An 18,289-nucleotide genomic window follows, 5' to 3' on the forward strand; every position below is an offset into this window, starting at 1 on the left:
GGCTCTACCACTGAGCTACATTCCTGGCTCTTTTTTTTTTTTTGAAATTTTGAGACAGGGTGTCCCCAAGTTGCTGAGGCTGGTCTCTAATTTGGGATCCCTTTGCCTCCCAAATAGGTGGGATTATAGGCGTGTGCTGACCTGTTATTCTTGTTTTTAGAGAAATGTATAGGTCATGGAATTGAGCTGTTAATTATAATTCAAAAGTTTAATAAGAGTCTGACTACAATATGAATTTATGTGACTGGGTTAGTGTTTATAAAGAATAAAGTTTTCCTAATTTCCCTCCAAAGAATATTATTGGCCAAGGAAAAATGTCTGAAGCATAATGGTTTTATATTATTTTTGAATCAAGAAACATTCATTGGGAAATAGAACCTACTTCCAGGTAAAGGATAGTAAAACCAACTGGAAGATTGTCATTTTCTTGGAAATAAGGCAAAATTTGATGGCTTTCAGATATCACAGATCTGTGAAATTTAGATGACAAACCCAAGTTGAGTGTATCTTTTATTTTTATATGAAAAATAGATTTTAAGTTAATCCAAAAATAACTTGAAACTATAAAAGAAGAGGGGCTTTTAAGTTAAGTACATTCTTTGCAACTAGATTTACCAGTGTATAGATTCAAATAATGCAATTAAGGTCAGCATTGTCTTTATAAAAACACACCACAAGATTAAAAACAAAGGTTTCAGCCACCTAGGAAACTGGTTTAAATTGTTCACAACTATTCCCATATATACAAGTGGTTTACAAAAACATTGGCATTAATGGTACAAAAGCACAGTAGAGTGCACTTTCAGCATCTTGATTCACTGGATCTTGATAAAACCACACAACAATGCAATTTGGAAGTTAGTGAGGTAGTGGAGAAAGTGTCCTCAGATACATTTACACAAGACAGCACTCCTCGTCCTGGTGGGCCATCCTTTTCCTACATTGTAAGACGAAAAGATGGAAAGGATGAATTAAATTCTTTTAACAGTGAAAACTGTCTTAATAGGCGATGGCATAATGGCTGATAGGAAAAAAAAAGCACAAATTTGAGTACCTCTGGACTGTTTCTTTTTCATCCACGGCCTCATGCAAGCTAGGCAAGTGCACTACCACATACATTTTCAGCCCCCAAAATTTAAGATGAATCACTTCAAGATTATGAGACAAAAAATTTAAAAAAAAAAATTTTTAAGATCTCTGGAATTGAAGATTTTCCAATTAAAAGTGCTTGGTTTTAAGATCTCATGTGCTAGAGAAGTGGCTCAGTGGTAGAGGAGTGCTTGCCTACCATTGAAGGCCCCAGGTTCAGTCCTCAGTATGTAAGGATGTGGGTGGAAAAGAAATAGAAGAACTCTTTAACATGTACCCTATGAGCAGGAAGCTGTTAATGGCATCCGTGTTGGTAACTGACTGGCAGTTCTGATGGACCTTGTAGAACCTGGAAGGAGCCCTGAAAAGAAATGTATAAAACATCAGGCCCAAAGGCCAGCCCCCCACTGCAAGCCAGTTCAAACCTTTATCCCACAGAAGGCTGGATTTCAGCCCCAGATTTTTAAACAATTCCAACAGCTTTGTCCTACTCATGTTCCAACATCTCTCATTTTCTGGCATTCAGAGCATCGGAGTTCTGGATGCAATCTTGAGCTGATAATTAAACCTGGCCCCTAAACCTACACGTGCTCTTCTCACAACTGGGCTGCTACAGAGCTCACCTATGTTTCCATGCCCAATGCTTCACACTCTTCCTTAATACTGCCCTGAGGCCATGATGGTTCTGGCCTTTTCTGCACTAGGGTCCCACTGCAGAGTTAAGGAAATCATATTCAAATCTTGGTTCTGCTACTAATTAGCTCTGTGACCTAGGTAAGTCACTTGCTCCTCTGGCCTATTAAAGAAGTTGTCCTTGAATGTTCCTTGTGGTTCGACCATTACAATAAACAGCTCAGATCAGACCTTAATCCTGGTTTTGTCTTCTGCTACATCCTTAATTAGGTCATTTATCTTTTTAGTCTAAAAAGACATCCCAGAGTGTAAGGATAAAATGGGCTGTTATCTGTAAAGTGTTAACATAGATGTGTAAGTCTCACACAGAAAACCTTAATGAAATTCAGTTTGTTACAGTTCAAAATTTTTACTGCAAAATAATATTAGGCACTATTATTAATAATCATCTTTCCCCAGGACACAGGGAAACAGACAAACTAAACTCGGACTCAAACTGGCCTCATAGGTCTAAGATCTTTACATTGACCAAGTAGAAAATAAGGAAATCTGGAAATGGAAGACAGGAAGAATAGAATTAATTGCATTGCTGTCAGGTCATGCATTCTTCAGTGCTAATCTACTTGCTAAGCCATCAGCTTATTTTTTTGGATATCTATGAGCTAGGCAATTCCAGTTCTCCCACAGGCCACAAAATACTGAATCTGCTAAGACAAATTTTCCAGATCAGAAGGTGGCATTTAGATCCTGAGTCCTCTGACGCTGAGTCCTCCGCAGATCGTGTGCCTCAAAGTTTCAAGTACTTCCGAAGTAACATATTAAACTCTAAGGGCTTCCTCTTACCTGACTTTGCCCAGGGTGAGAGTCATCTGCAAGCGAAGACTCCAGGTGAGACAAACTGGGTGACAATGTTGAATCTACAGAGGTGCTGGTGACCAATTCTCCTAACGCATCCACTTGCCTCCTCAGACTATGTAAAGTGCCCTCTGTCTGCCGCTTTCCTTTGATTAACACTTCTGCTTGCTTGGACATACAGCGTCGAAGCTGGGCCTGAAAAGGGTTAGACAAACAGGGTTTTATGCAGAGGTCACAGCTTCTCACGCTCCATATCTGACAGGCCAGCCTGACCCTCATGGAGCAGGAGTGACTGCTGGAAATGCCGAGTCCTTAAAAACAACTGAAGGAGCTGCCAGGGAAGGATGGACACCCCTGTGGGCACAACTTTTACCATCTATGTTGTCATTAACTGGATCTTTGACCCAGCCCATTCTTTCCACTGTAGCAATGCTTAGGATTTCCGCCTCTCCTGCCTTCCCACTAAATTGCTACCTCATCTCTTTGTTTGCCAAGAATCAGATGATTAGTTGATACTTGGAATCTTCAGTGTCTCCTCACTAGGTATTTAATTCACAGTGCCTCTTGACCTTTCCTTATGCTTTAATCTTGAAGTGATTCAGTCTGAAGCAGCACCCTCCACGCACACTTTCTGCAGTGATGGAATGTTCTATCTCTAGTTGTATCTATCTAGAGCAGCCACTAGACACACATGGCTACTAAGCACTTGAAATGTAGCAACAGAAGAATTGAATTTTTAACTTGATTTAATTATATAACTGACTAAAATTAAAGCAGCCATGTGTGGTAGGAGAAAGTCACTGGAAGTCACAGGGCTCCTCTCAATGCTGCAGTACTGTTCCCTCGCAGGCCATGCTGTGTAGGGCAGCCATTCCCTAAAGGTGAGTCCTGTCTTTTCATTCTACCTCCCTCTCATTTCAACTCCACCCATACACTTAACCCCCAAATCTTTAGGTTAACACTGGACACTAAATTCTAGATTCTACTAATAGACTTTAACTGCATGTTTCGCAGGGCCTCCAAAGCAACATATTCTGAGTCAAACAATTCCTTATCTGACACTCAACCCTACTTTTCCAGTGTTCTCAATGTTTCCCCAAATCACTGGTTTATGGTGTTCTTACAGTTCATCACTATGTCTCAATTTCCTCTTCCAAATACTTAGTTTCTGTCAGTTCTAGATGAAGTAAAGCAGTGTTATGTAGTTAAAGAACACTAGACTTAACACCAGAATTCATGTTTTGTGGGGTGTTAGAGATCAAGCCCAGAATTTTGGTTATTGCTAGGCAAGTAAGTGTTTCATCACTAGCTATACCCCAGCCCTAGAATCTTGAACACTGACTGTCATTCATTGTTGTGTGACGTCTACTTCTCTGAACTTTAACCATGTCATCTATAAATGAGAAATTTCCCCCATTTTCCCCAAAGTGCCAAGCATCTCAAACCATTTTGTTTTGTTTTGTGACGCTGGGGTTGAGCCCAGGGCCTTGTGTATCCTAGGCAAGTGCTCTACCACTGAGCCACGCCTCCAGACTGGTTCTTTTTTTTTTTTTTTAAAAGGGTAACCTTGAGTCGATCTTCACGGTGCCGCAGTCTCTCTCGGAGTGCCTCCCCGCGCCAGTGCTCATCCTTTTGCAAAAGGAAAAGGGAGACATCCATGAGTCACCCAGTATCATGGGTGGGAGACAACCAGCCTTTCCTACCCCCGTACCTCCAAACCTGTTTTTAGCTTAACTGGAGGATGGAGGAGGTGGAAACAAACTATCCTTCTATGAAGTTGAGGTGAATAGCAGGATACACTCTTACCGTTATGTGAACTTGAGAAAAATTTGGTTTTTCTTCAAATGGTCTCTCATTCACAGTGAATGGAAAGTTCTCTTTTAAGCTTTCCAACTCTCCTTCTAGGTTTCCATTTCTTTCCAAAATAGCTGTTATATCTTCTGGTAGTTCTGGAAGAAACTGGTTGAGATTCTTCAAGCTGGTTCTTATTTCATCTTTAACCTCAGACTTAAGTGTCCTCATTGCATCACTGATTTCTATTTGTCTTCTCTCCAGATCTTTTTGGTTTGCCATCTAAACAGAGTTAAATATACTGAGTAAGGTTTGGGACTTACTTAGAGGTCAGCTATTGAATGCATCTAGTATTTATAAAGATCTGTAGATATCAACTGCAGATAATCCCTGTCTTATGATGGTTCAACTTAAAGATGTGTGTGTTTGAGATGAGTCTCCCGTATTGCCCAGGCTGACAACTCCAAGCATGAACTGGTTTTGTGCTTTCCACCTGGTTACATGTTATCAAAGTTTTCCCCTGGATCATTTTTTCTTGTCTGGGGATTACGTTACTAGACTTGTTTCTGGCATAAAAACTAACATTTTAACATATTTCTTTGGGCCATGATAAAGTTTTATGTTAAAGAATTACTATTTTTTCCCTTTCAATAACTAACATAAAAAGCTTGGAGAATTTTAGTATTAGTTTTTTTTTTTTTTTTTTAAGTACTGAGGATTGAACCCATGGATGTGCTACCACTGAACTACATTCCCAGCCCTTTTTATTTTTTACTTTGAGACATCTCAGTTGTTCAGGCTGGCCTCAAACTTGTAAGCCTCCAACCTCAGCCTCCTAAGTAGCTCAGATTACAAGATTATAGGTATGCATCCAGCTTTAAGAGATCTTTTGTGCGTGTGTGGCAGGGGGGACCAGGGATTGAACTCTCGGGCACTCGACTACTGAGCCATATCCCTAGCCCTATTTTGCATTTTATTTAGAGACAGGGTCTCACTGAGTTGCATAGTGCCTCGCTTTTGCTGAGGCTGGCTTTGAACTTGTGATCTTCCTGCCTCAGCTTCTGGGATTACAGATGTGCTGAGAATCTTTTTTTTTTAGTTGTAGATGGACAAAATAGCTTTATTTATTTATTTATTTTTCTGTGGTGCTGAGGATTGAGCCCAGTGCCTCACACCCAGTAAGCACTCTACCCCTGAGCCATAACCCAGCCCCTTTAAGAGAATTTTAAAAGCACATTTTTTAACAAATACTTTTTTCCCTTGGGGAGTTACATTTCAAAATTTTAAGTCAAATCTGTTTTTACAGAACCTTCTTATAACCAGCCTTTCATGATTTCCATAAAGAAATAATCCTCTTAAAAGATACCAAATCCATTACAACCTGTTGGAGTCCTGAGGGCAAGGAGTGTTTACTGACCCTTCCTGCCCAGGATGGCCAGCAGAAGATCCTGGTCACACACCTGTTTCTTGAGCTCCAGGTATTCCTGCTGCATCTGGGTGAGCTCCTTCATCAGGCGCCGGGCCCTCTCGTGGTTGTCCTGGGCTACCAGCTCCATCGTCGCCATCTCCTTCTGCATGCAACTCTTCTCCTGTTTTTGCTCCTAGAACAGGAGGAAAATGATTCTGTGGTCCAAACATGGCGGTGTTGCTGCTATTGGCTCATATACTCACTAGCTCTATAACTTTATCTCCTTCTGGCCTCAGCTTCTCAGGCTGTAAAATGGGGATAAGTCTATTTACTTCTTTGGGATAGGCAGAGTATAGCTGGGAGTACACATATGTCAATCTATTACACCAAAGTCTGAACCCCAGATCTGCTGCATCTTTGATAAGTTACTTTCTCTGAGTCTCCATTAATTGTCTGTAAAATGGGAACAACAGTACCAATCATCAGTGTTACTGGGAGGATTAAATTTTAAACATCTATATTCTATCTTTACAGTTACCTTGTCTATCGATAGTTGTAAGACTATCACCCTCTGGAAACACATACCGTTTAGAAGTTTCTTTCATATAACAGGGCTCCCTCAATCCAACCAGAGAATTATTTGTGAAACCACTGAGCTCACCTGCCCCCACCTATCACAAATGGCTCTGAACTATTTGATTATCACCACCTGAATTTATTTCAGGGATAAAAGCATAGTAGATTGAGCTTCCTGGTTTAGGATAATGATTAATGTTAATGCTGACTGAAAAGGCCAGGATGAGAATAATTTGTAAGCAATGACTGCAGCTGGGTACAAATGTCTTCCAAGCCCTCTCCAACGCCCTCATCCCCACAGTGGGCCACAGCAGAAGCTGTCTCGACTTTGTGCTGACACTAGTTCATGGGATGCTCTCCAGCCAGCAGCCAGAGGTACTCTGGGGCAGCAGTGGAGTCTCAGGCAAAACTTACCATGAGCTTCAAGAGTCAATCTCCATGAACACAGCAATACCCGTAGCTGGGTAAGGGGTGGTTGGTGGGCTATTAACGTTCTCTGCACTGGTGCTGCAGGCTGAGGGCTTAACTGCATCATAACCTCATACACGGCCAGGGCAGCAGCTACTCTGCTGAGAGCCATTAGCCAAGTAGGTATGACAATTTCCTTGCCAGCGTACCCCATGTTGCTTAGAGGAAGGGCTCATGGAAATGGACTTGCCCAGGTCATCTGCAGTGACATTGCATGTAAGGTGACCTTGCTCAAGGACCAGGGCGGATCAGGGTTTAGGGCGGTTCCAGGTTTAAGGTGTACCCTGCTGGGAATAGGGCGTATCCTGCTGCCTCAGGCATGCCCGCTCCAGTAGTTCCTGTTGTGTTCTCCGGGGATTCAGAGAGTATTTGGGCAGAGAACGTGGATTACCCCAGAACATGTTTGTAGAGGGCCGGTGTGAGTTCGGGAATAAAGAATTGCTGCTTGAATCTATAAAGCTGTGAGTGGCTCGTGATTTTGTGCTCAGCCAGACTGCGGTACTACTCACAAGGAGGTTTTTCTCCAGCTGGCTCCGCTGGACCTGGAGTGCATCCTTCAGGCTGGCCACCTGCTTCTCAGCTTTCTTTCTCTCTGTTAAAAACTGGTTCCGCAGGAGACTGAAGTCTGCCCTCATAGCGTCTGTCTCTTTCTGTAGAGCCCGTAGCTCACTCGACTTTTCCATTAATTGCTGCTCCCGTTCTGAAAGCTGCAGCTCTGAAATAAGCATTTTACAAAGTTCAGCAGGAGGTCCTGAGGCAGCTGCAGGCAGAACTTCCCTTTCCTCACAAGGTGACAGGCTGTCCACTTGGAGCTTCCCTCCATTACCACACCTCACCAGTTTGCCCTGACCACTCCAAAGACCAGGAAAGATCCAGGTAAGGCACATCCTGAAGTAACTGGTTCTTGGAGGCCTGATCCCAAAGTGACAAAAACTATCCTTCCTTTGAGTCTCCGAGACAAATGAGAATAAATACAGTCCCATACTGAGGTGCAGGAAACATGCAACAGATTGCTGATTTTTTTTTTTTTTTTTAAATAAAACTTGATTCGGGGTGGGATAGTGGCTCAGTGGTAGAATGCTTGCCTAGCATGTGTGAGGCCCTGGGTTCGATCCTCAGCACCACATAAAAAATAAAAAGAATAAACAAATAAAATAAAGTCATTTAAAAAAAAACAACTTGATTTGGTACTGGGGATTGAACCTATGGGTGTTTTACCCTTGAGCTACATCTCAGTCCCCGCCCCCCACCCCCCCCTTTTTTTGAGACAGGGTCTAAGTTACTGAGGTTGACCTCAAACTTTCTATCCTCCTACCTCAGCCTCCAAGTAGCCTGGAGAATAGGAGTGCTTGACTGCGCCTGGCTTGTGGACTTTGATTTGATTAAAGGGAAGCACACCAGTACTTCCTCCTACAAAGGAGGTGGTGCAGTAGAAAAGGCACAGGATTGGGAGCTGGTTCTTACAGTGGCCTGAGCCCTGTGTTACAGATGAGGAGCACACTGTGAGGAGCACACTGCCTTGTATTCTGCTGGAATCACATATGCAAATATTGGGGACAGAGTAAGCACTCAATAAAAATGCTTACAAATAAGAGTAATATTTAAAAAAAAAGATTTTTCTTATCACCCTATTTAGAGTAGCACCCTACCCAGACTTCACTTTTCAACACCTCTGCTACAGTGAGAAATCAGCATATTTGTTTAGTCTCATTTTCATTATGAAATGACTGGGTCTGGGTGTATCGTGAGTTGCTAGGGGAAAATGAGTGACGATCCTTTCAGGCACCAGAACCATACCATTTTCTGAGCACTATTAAACCCTGTGGCCTAAGAAAGATAAAAATTATTTATTGATGACCATGTGTCCTGGATTTTCAAACCAACTTCATTTACATAAGGTTCAAGCAGGAGTAAACTGACTCAAAGGCAAATACCTGTATTCTTTACCATTTACTATGTCAACTGAGGACAGAAGAATTGTTAATATTGTTCGACTGGCTGAGCAAAATGGATCATTATTCCTAAAGCTCAAAGTGTACTTGAGAGTGTCTTCCACACTTCTTTGCCTCAATATTCCACTTTCTTGTGATAACAAAGGAGGAAGTCTTAGGATCAAACTTCTCCAGCAAGGTACACGTTCCCTTTGTGTCTCTGCTCCTGTCTCTGCATCTCTCCCAGGGCTGCCATTCTCCTGCTTTGCTTCTCCTGCCCCTTCCTGGGCCCTGGCTGGGGCCTGGGGCCTTCACACACTTTACAAGACAACCAGCAGAGCTACCCTTCCACCTTCCCTGCCCTTGCCCCATCCCTGCCTCTGAGTCATTTCAAGGTACACACTGGTCTGGGAGAGCGTCTTCTCCAGGGTCTCCCCCCACCGCTCCTCTTCTTGCAGAGTCCTCACGCGCTCTTCTGCCACTGACATCTGCATGAGCACCTGGTTCAGTTTGCTTTTCTGGTCCATTAATTCTTTTTCCAGCTGGTGCCGCTGCTCCTTCAGTGTTACTTTACTGGCTTCTAATTTACTTTCTTCATTCTCTCTCTCTTTATGGAGTCTCTGAAACATCTTAATGGAGAAAAATCTTAGTTATAATAAATACTCATAATAAAAAATAGCTCATAATAGTGTCCCAGATGAACATGAGACAGATTCCAGTACAACAGATTCCAGTACTCTGGCCCACAGGCCAGAAAAATCCTTTGCAAAAGTGATGACGCAAGGGCTGGAAAGTCACCTGGGCAGCGTGAGGAGATTAAGCAGCAAAGAGCACATGGCATTAAGATTCTTTACAGGATCAATGTCCTATGACTTTAAGGGACCATCATGTATATTTATCACAACAGAGTCACAGAGCTGATGTAAAAGTCACACCTAGTTGCACATTAGAGAGACACAAAGGCCACGGGGAGGGGCTTCCCAGCAGCTTTCCGCCACAGGAGAAAGCTCATACAAGTAATAGAAGGCTCCTTTCATGTATAATTGTGAATGTGTAGTACCATTTCTTGCTGGTCTAGCTTCAGCTTGTTTTCTTCGATCTCACTCTGAAGCGCTTGGAGTTGTTGTTGTTTAGCTTCTGCTTCTTTCTGACAGTTCTCGAACCTCTCTACCCACTCATTGATGTCCTTCTGCAGCCGGGTCTGCTCACCAAGCAGTGAATCCTGACGGCTGGTGGTATGAAGCAGGTCCTGCAGGTAGAAGAACAAACTGAAAGGACTCACAAAGCTACCGGGAGTGGCCAGTGCCAATCCACCATCTACCAAATTTGATGAAATGAGAAGCATAGTTTCCATAGCCTTTATCTCAATAAACTTACAGAAGGATTCAAGAATCAAACTAATTGCTGGCTTTCCTGTTTTTTAGTGCCTAAAAAATAAGGAGTCAAAAAACCAGCAAAATACTCAGCTCCTCTCAGCTTATCTGCCTTATCACTGAGGTGGGTAGGAGGAAAACAAAAAACAACAAGCTACCTCACAGCATTGTTCAGAAAATTAAATGCCTCTTGAAGGAACCCAAATTAAGGATTTTAAAGCATTTTTCTCACAATAATATTCACAAGAACATTTGTAGGATTTTTTTTTTTAAATGAGGGAGAGGGAGAGAGAGAGAGAGAGAGAGAGAGAGAGAGAGAGAGAGAGAATTTTAATATTTATTTTTTAGCTCTTGGCAGACACAACATCTTTGTTTTTGTATGTGGTGCTGAGGATTGAACCCGGGCCGCACGCATGCCAGGCAAGCGCACTATTGCTTGAGCCACATCCCCAGCCCTTGTAGGATTTTTTAAAAGTAGGACTATTTTAAGTTTTATACTTCTCAGAAGCACAATCTTAAAGGTATAAGGAAAATAATTTAGATGTTAAATCTAACTTCTAATTTATGTAGAAGAAAATGAGACCCAGAATTTGCTTGAAGTTCTTTGAAAATCCAATTTTAGCACTATTCTCACAGGACAACACTGAGTTACCTTAAGGAAGATGATGAGAATTTACAGGCTCAAGAATCTCCCCTATCCAACATCCTGGTCTGTTGTTCAATAAGTAATCAGTTCTAAGCTTTATCTGGAAGTCTTGCCTGTTCCCTTTGGCCCTGGAGGAGCTGCAGAGAAACTGCATGACTCTGGTCTAGCCACCACTATACGTATTTGTTTTGAGTAAAACTTCATTTGAATCAAGAGTTCTAGGGCCCAAAGAAATTAGAAAACCACTGCTCTGTACCAAAATATTATTTGAGGGTTGCATTATATAAATGGCCCTATGATCTGTTGGTGTGAATGGAAACCAGCTTACTTGACTTTTTTGTTATATTACCCAATTGTCTACGTGCCTTTGGGATACTAACAGAAGATTCTACTTGTTAGCCTTACCTGTTTTGCTAGGTTCAAATGGTTTTGGACATTAGCTAGTTCCTCTTGTAGTGACTTCACTGCTTCTCGTTTTTCTACAGAAACAACATTTTAATAAAATAATATACGTGTATGTATACATGACAGATTTTCATCAGCCACCTTCCCAAAAAAAGTACAGCAAAAGTGAATTCAAACATATTTCTGTAGAATGAATGACAATGTCACATTCACTTATTAAAAGCCAAAAGACAGGGATAAATACACAACCCATATCTTGGCTAGGAGCCTAGGTTTTTAAAGACTTTCATATTCAAAATCTTACATTAAAAACTTTACAGAAAATAGCTGCACCAGTGGCGTACACTTGTAATTCCAGCAACTTGGGAGTGGAGGCAGGAGGATCAAAAGTTTGAGACAAGACTGGGTTAACTTAGACTCTATCTCAAAAAATAAAAAAATAAAAAGGGCTAAGCACATAGCTCAATGGTAGAGATTCAACCTAAAGTACTGAAAAAAATTTACAGATAATATTTAATGTTGAGATGCATGACGTAAAAACATGTACCTTCTACATTGCTGGTAGAAATGTGAAATGTAAAGTTAGTACTTTTCAGGAAGACAATTTAGGAACTAAATTTATATCTATACTGTCTTTGTCAATTACTAGTTATGTGACTGAACAAATTACAAGAACACTAAGCTTAGGTTTCCTCATCTGTAAATGGGTAAACAATAGTTTCTATCTCCTAAAAATGTTATGAGGATTAATTGAGAAAATGTATCAGGTCTAGGGCATAATAAATACTCAACAAGTTATTATTAGCTAGAACGACATAGCAATTTCTCCTAAAAAATTATAAAGATTTGGTAATAAAAGACATGTTTTCATTTGCATTAAAGTACACACATACACTCCTAGGGAAAACCTGGAAGAATATTTACCAAACTGTTAATAGGAGTTCCTTTTTTTTTAATTTTTATAAAAAATATTTTTTTTTCATATTTTTTGTTATGTTTTAAAATTGTTCTCTAAGGAACATGAATTCAAGTTTTTAGAAAAATAGATCAGCTGAGATATAATTTACATATCATGTATGTCCTATTTAAAGTATACAATTCAAATGCTTTTAGTATATTCAGAGTTGGGCAACCATTACCACAACCTAATTTTAGAAAGAAACTCCTTGCCCATTTGCATGAAGACTTCTGTAATAAGAAAAATCACACAAGAATTAAAGAATTTAACAAACAGGGAAAATCACATCTCTCCTGCTCTGCTGCCTCCTACCGTGGAGCTGTGGCTGCACTGCTGAAATGTCCTTAAGTAGTGACAGCTTGTCTTTGTTTAGCTGGTCCACCTCCTGCTGTAGTTTTATGATATTCAATTCCAAGTTTTCTAAGTTTGATTGCTCCATTTTGCTATTTTCTTCTGTAGTTGCTAAAACCCTACCACACAAAATAAATCAGATGGTCAATATGAAATAGTTCAGCACATGTAAGATATGACTAAGGAATAGTGTTACCTTTTCACATTGTACAGTTATGGAAGATCTGAATGAATATAAATCTTAAAATTCAAGATTGTTGAACTCATTTTTTTAAATGAAATCTTATCAGGTTTCTAAATAGGAGATTCCCCCCAACCTCGAAAGTTACTGACTAAATTTCAGGTTTTATAAAAATCATGGATAAAAAAATGGATAATATTCAGAATTCCAAATATCTGAGGATCAAAATTGTACTAATTTGTGATAGGTGAAAAAGCAGGAAACACAATGGTATGTATCATACGGTTTTTCCATATCATAGACATGCCTGAGGGGTATTCTACATATCAAGGGAGGCCAAAAGTGTAAACTTGCTTTTGTCTGGATTCTTTCACTCAGCACAATTACTTTGACATTCATCCATGCTGTGTATCAACCCTTCATTCCTACAGTATTCCACGGTAGACATACTAAAATTCGTTTACTCATCTGCCAGTTTATAGACATGCAGGCAATTACAAATAAAGATGCTATGAACACTTGTCATACTATGTGTAGAAATATGCTTTCATTCTCTTGAGTAAATACCTGGGAGTGTAGCATGCATAAGGCCCTAGGTTCAATCCCCAGTACTGCAAGAAGAAAACAAAACCTAGGGGCAGAATGATTGAATCTCTGGGTAGGTGTACTTCTGATTTTTAAGTAACTGCCAAACTGTTTTCCAAAATACTTGTAGCATTTTACATTCCCATCAGTTGTACATGAAAGTACTTCAATAACATATGGTATGGTTATGTTGATAAATGTGTAGTGAATATTACCTTATGGTTTTAATTTGTATTTTCCTTAATGAGCAACGTTGCTGAGCATTGTATCACGTTTATTTGCCATCATATATATTCTGAAGTGAAATGTCTGTTCAAATCTTGTATCCATTTAAAAAAACTGTCGTTATAGCTGGGCGTGGCAGTGCACACCTGTAATCTCAGCAACTCAGGAAGCTGAGGCAGGAGGCTTTCAGATTTGAGGCCAGCCTCAGTATCTTAGCAAGATCCTCCATAACTTACTGAGACCCTGCCTATCTCAAAATAAAAAATAAAAAGGGCTGAGGATGTAGCTAAGTGGTAAAGTGCCCTGGTAATTCCCAGTATCAAAACAAACAACAACAACAACCAAAAAAACTGGGTTATTTTCTTACTATTGAGAGTTCTTTAGGTATATATAGTCTGGATATAAGTTACAAGTTCTTTATTGGATACATGGTTACAAAGATTCACCCCTGGCCCAGTCTGTGTCATGCCTTTTTACTAGTTTAACAGTGTCTTCTGAAGAACTGATGAAATTTCGATGAAATTCAATTTTTTCAATTTACTTTTTTATGGATCATGTTTTTAGTTGCCAAACCTAAGAACATTTTGCTTAACCCAAGATTACAAAAAAATTTCTCTTTAGAGGTTTTATATTTAGGTTTTGCATTTCTGTTTATGGTCGGGTTTGAGTTAATTTTTGTATACAATGTGACATACAGATCAAGGTTTCATTGTTTTAATTTTGGATATCCAATTGGGTTAGCAACATTTTTTAAAGAGATGATCTTTTCTTTACTGAAACAATACTTCTGTATCTTGGTCAAAATCAGTTGTCCATATATGTGAGAATTTATCTCTGACTTTCTATTCTGTTCCAATGATATATTTGTCTACTTTATACCAATACCACAGTGTTGCTTACTACAGTTTTATACTGAAGTCTTGAAATCAGGTGGCGTTAGCCCAAAACTTTTGTGTTTCTTTTTCAAAGTTGTTTTGGTATTATGCCTAAAAAAATTGCAAAAATTCTATTCTAGATCCTTTGCATTTCCATTTGAACCTTAGAACCAATGTGTCAATTTCTACAAAAAACAAGAATGGCTACTGGGATTTTTTATTGCAGTGTTTTGAATTTTTAGAGTAATTTGAGGAGAACTAAATCTTAACAATATTGTCTTCCTAGCCAATGAATTAGGTACTTCTCTCCATTTATTTCCAGCATGTGTTATTTCACTTCAAAGACAACAACAGATTATTTTAAAAAGTCTTTTTGAGAAGGGAAGAAAAGCTAGAAGTAAATTCACCAAAAAACACTACTGCAGAATTATGCTACCATGTTTGAATATTTTTTTTCCTTTTCTATAAGTTCTAATTTTGTTTTTTAAAATTCCTTCTCAGTTATTTTTATTTTATTTATTTGCAAGACTAGGGACTGGACCCAAGGGCTTGTATGTGTGAGGCAAGTGATCTATATTGAGCCATATGCCCAGTCCTTATTTTTAAAAGTGATCCCCAAATCTTATTTGTTCTTGCTCTCACCTTTTGGTTTGTGACAACATCTTTTCCCAGCTGTCACATTTCTCTTGGAGATCTTCCTTTTCTTTGCTCAAACACTCAACACATGACTGTAATGCCTGGATCTCAGCAGTCATTCGATCTACTTCCCGTTTGTTCCTCTCAAGGAGCTGTTTCTGCCACTCTATTTCCTCTTTCTGTTGTTGGGCTGCCTGCTGCAAATTCTCTAACTCCATTTTCTCCTAAATCAGATAAAAGAGGACTCAACATCATAAAAGAGAAAGACTTCAGTTTGCTAAGGGGACAACATCTCTGTTCATTACCTCTAGCACTTCGACCTGAGTCTTTTCTAACTCAGTCACCTTCTGGTCGTGCTGTAGCTTCAAATCTTGTAGTTCATTGTTTTCAAGTTGCAACATGTCTAAAATGTTCTTTAGTTCTAATGGATAGAAACAAAGCATAACCCATGCTTTTAAGTAAACTTGGAAACGTTTATAAAATGAAACAAAAAATAATGCTGCTGACTGGAAGAAATAACAGATGATCAAAAAAATTTTGTTCAGCTGAATAAATGGTGCTAATTACATATTAAACAGAACTTTTAAAAAGTATTGTTAATTATTTAATTTGTTAGAAACATTAAAAAAATATTTAATAAAGAACTACTTTGAAAAGCATTTATATCCCCACAATAGAATGAACTAAAAACATTTTATACAAATAAAACTTAATCAAAATAGGAAAAACTTTATATAAAGATAGAAATGATTATAGTTTTGCCCTTTGAAATATAGACATTTAAATATTAACGTTTTTCTGATTATAACAATATTTGCTCATGGAGAAAATTTGTAAAAATACAAAAAATATTAAAAGAAAAAACTGAAAATATATCATTATCCCAACATACAAAGATGATAATCATTACAATAGCATTTTGGAGTATTTCCTTCCAGAAAACACACACACACACACACACACACACACACACACACACACACACATTCTAAAATAAACTGGACTATACTCCATATTTAGTTTTTATTTATTTTTCACTATTCTCTTGAGCACTTTTGAATGTCATTAAATATTAAAAATATCATTTTAAATTGGTTGTTTCCAAATTTTTGTCATTATAAACATTACTGTGAAGCATGTAAAAAGATGCCATTTGGTTATGAATAGAAACGGGCTTGCTGGCTCAACAGATGTGACTTTTTTAAGAGTCTTAAACCTTGAAAGAGTATTCCAGTGTACACTTTAAAGGATCGCTGGCATATACTTGCCCTTCTGTCAGTATATGCTGGTCAACCATGAATATAATTATTTCACTTTTACATAAACCATATTAATGGTTTGTTAGAATGCCAGAATATAATATATTCCTTTTATAATCTGCCTTTACTTGCTTATTAGTAGTAAGGTTACGTTTTAATTGAGGCTTATTTGGTCATTTGTATTTTTCTATAACCTATAACACAGACATTTCCAACACCAAACTTTATATGTTCTTTAAACTTACCAGTTTTGTATTTAGTCATTTGCCTTAAAACTACCTGAAGATTTTCTTCCTCTTTTTCAATTTCCTGCTTTATAAGTGCAAGTTGAGTTTTTTTTTCACTAATGTGGACATTCAGTTCTCCTTTCTGAACACTCAGTTCTTCCAGAAGCAATTTTACTTCCTGTGTTTAAAACAAAAAGTTACCCTCCCCTATGAAAATATGAACTGAAATTCCTCTAAAATCAATTATGTTCTTGTCTCATTTCACAGAATTTCTAACTTAGAAACAAGCTCATTTTTGCCTTTGATGTCAAGAACAGCACGATATTTTTCACTAATATATTTCTGAATAATGGAAGAAAGTAACATCTTTACATATATACACAGCACTGACCATAAGCAAGGCAACACGTTGTAGAGGAAAAAAGGCTGATTTCAACATAGCCCTTGACCTCAAGGGGCTCAGCAGCCCTAGTGCAGAGGTAAGGCCGGAAACCAGCACACTCTTAGAAAGTGAAGGTGCTCGAGGAAACACAAAGAATGTTGCCAAACTCAGGAGAGGAAGAAACTCCTTCCAGAGCAAAAAGTCAAGGGTTTCTTCTGAGAAGGCAGCAGGTAGCTGGGTCATAAGAATCAGGTGGGATCTGGCTACTAACAGGGCAGAAAGGCTATTCCTAGAGAAGAAATGAAATGAGAAAGGCAAGAGACAGGAGAACCTTAGTCATATCCAGGCAACAATAGGGTGCACCTCACATCGCAGACATAGCATAGCCTGGACACACAACACACACCAAATGGCATTAGGGAGGAGGCAAGGTTTCAGGAATTTACATCTTCTTCAGAGAAAACCAATGAAACTACCTCAAAATAAATCAATGGCATTGTCTAGGACTCTTAAGAAAACCTACTGAATATCATACCCTGATGTGACTGCACTTCTCAGCAACTTCAGTTTCTCCCAGACTCAGGGCTTCTTGGAGATCAGCTTTTGCCTGGACCATGCTTTCTTGGAGTAGCTGCAGCTCCTCCTTTTTATGCCCTAACTGCTTGTCCAAGATAGCCATCTCCTGCTGCTGACTTGTTACCTGAAAAGGGAAGAATGCAAAGTCTGATAAAGGCCACACAGCCTTCAGTGCTACCCTGGAGATCCCAGTCCCAAGAACAAGGAGGGCCAAGCTTGGGGGTATGGAATACCTAATGAAGACCTTGAGCTCTCATATTTAAAATCACTTGGATCACAAGAACAGAAACATGATAATAGTGATTACCCCTCAGGTTATGGTTTTCAAATAACTTTCTTATATATGTATAAAATAAGGTGTGTGTGTGTGTGTGTGTGTGTGTGTGTGTGTACACACCTTAATTCCATTTTGGTAACAACCTTGGCAATGTAAATTAGGCAGAAATTTTTAGAGTTTATTCACTTTTTTAAGTTTAAAAATTACTTACAACTTTAAGAGCAATACATATTTGTTTACAGAAAAAGCAGTCATAAACATGGAAAGGAAGAAAAGAGAAAAATACTTATAATGTGCCCTTATCAAATGACCACTTTCATGCTTGGTTTAAATGCCCCAGTGTTCATAAACATACTTAACAGAAAAGTATACCATGTATTAAAACTCATATCTTTTACACAATAATGGCCATAGGTGGGCTCTTACGTGACTGGTCCAATGTTAAAGGTTTAGTCCCCAAAATGTGTCACTGGGAAGTGGGCCAAGTGGGAGACCTTCGGGTCATGGGGATGGGCCCTTGAAGGGAATAAAGGGATCCCACCTCTTCCTCTTCCCTATGGTTCACTCCTCAGATGCTGACAA

At 39.1% G+C, this 18,289-nt stretch overlaps 1 protein-coding gene across 8 annotated transcripts in view; it reads right to left on the bottom strand.

Annotated features, from left to right (window-relative positions):
• Nucleotides 1-219: 219 nt before the first annotated feature.
• Nucleotides 220-18,289, bottom strand: part of Cntrl (centriolin) — a 90,855-nt gene continuing 72,785 nt past the window's right edge. For 6 of the 8 annotated variants that reach the window (XM_076845568.2, XM_076845571.2, XM_076845570.2 and 3 more), the window contains 15 exons: nt 17,390-17,554; nt 16,491-16,650; nt 15,292-15,407; nt 14,993-15,210; nt 12,446-12,603; nt 11,176-11,249; nt 9,812-10,000; nt 9,155-9,380; nt 7,330-7,535; nt 5,829-5,969; nt 4,384-4,650; nt 4,144-4,206; nt 2,566-2,772; nt 1,367-1,450; nt 220-937 (listed from right to left, as the gene is read on the bottom strand). In XM_076845568.2, coding sequence (XP_076701683.2) covers nt 1,385-1,450; nt 2,566-2,772; nt 4,144-4,206; nt 4,384-4,650; nt 5,829-5,969; nt 7,330-7,535; nt 9,155-9,380; nt 9,812-10,000; nt 11,176-11,249; nt 12,446-12,603; nt 14,993-15,210; nt 15,292-15,407; nt 16,491-16,650; nt 17,390-17,554 — 2,256 coding nt within the window. In that variant the 3' untranslated portion in view covers nt 220-937; nt 1,367-1,384. Of the gene's footprint in view, nt 938-1,366; nt 1,451-2,565; nt 2,773-4,143; nt 4,207-4,383; nt 4,651-5,828; nt 5,970-7,329; nt 7,536-9,154; nt 9,381-9,811; nt 10,001-11,175; nt 11,250-12,445; nt 12,604-14,992; nt 15,211-15,291; nt 15,408-16,490; nt 16,651-17,389; nt 17,555-18,289 lie in introns of those variants that run through there. The other 2 variants (XM_076845569.2, XM_076845572.2) reach the window with 2 other exon arrangements.

The sequence above is a fragment of the Callospermophilus lateralis genome, chromosome 2, assembly GCF_048772815.1.
Source record: "Callospermophilus lateralis isolate mCalLat2 chromosome 2, mCalLat2.hap1, whole genome shotgun sequence".
Classification (NCBI taxonomy): Eukaryota; Metazoa; Chordata; class Mammalia; order Rodentia; family Sciuridae; genus Callospermophilus; species Callospermophilus lateralis.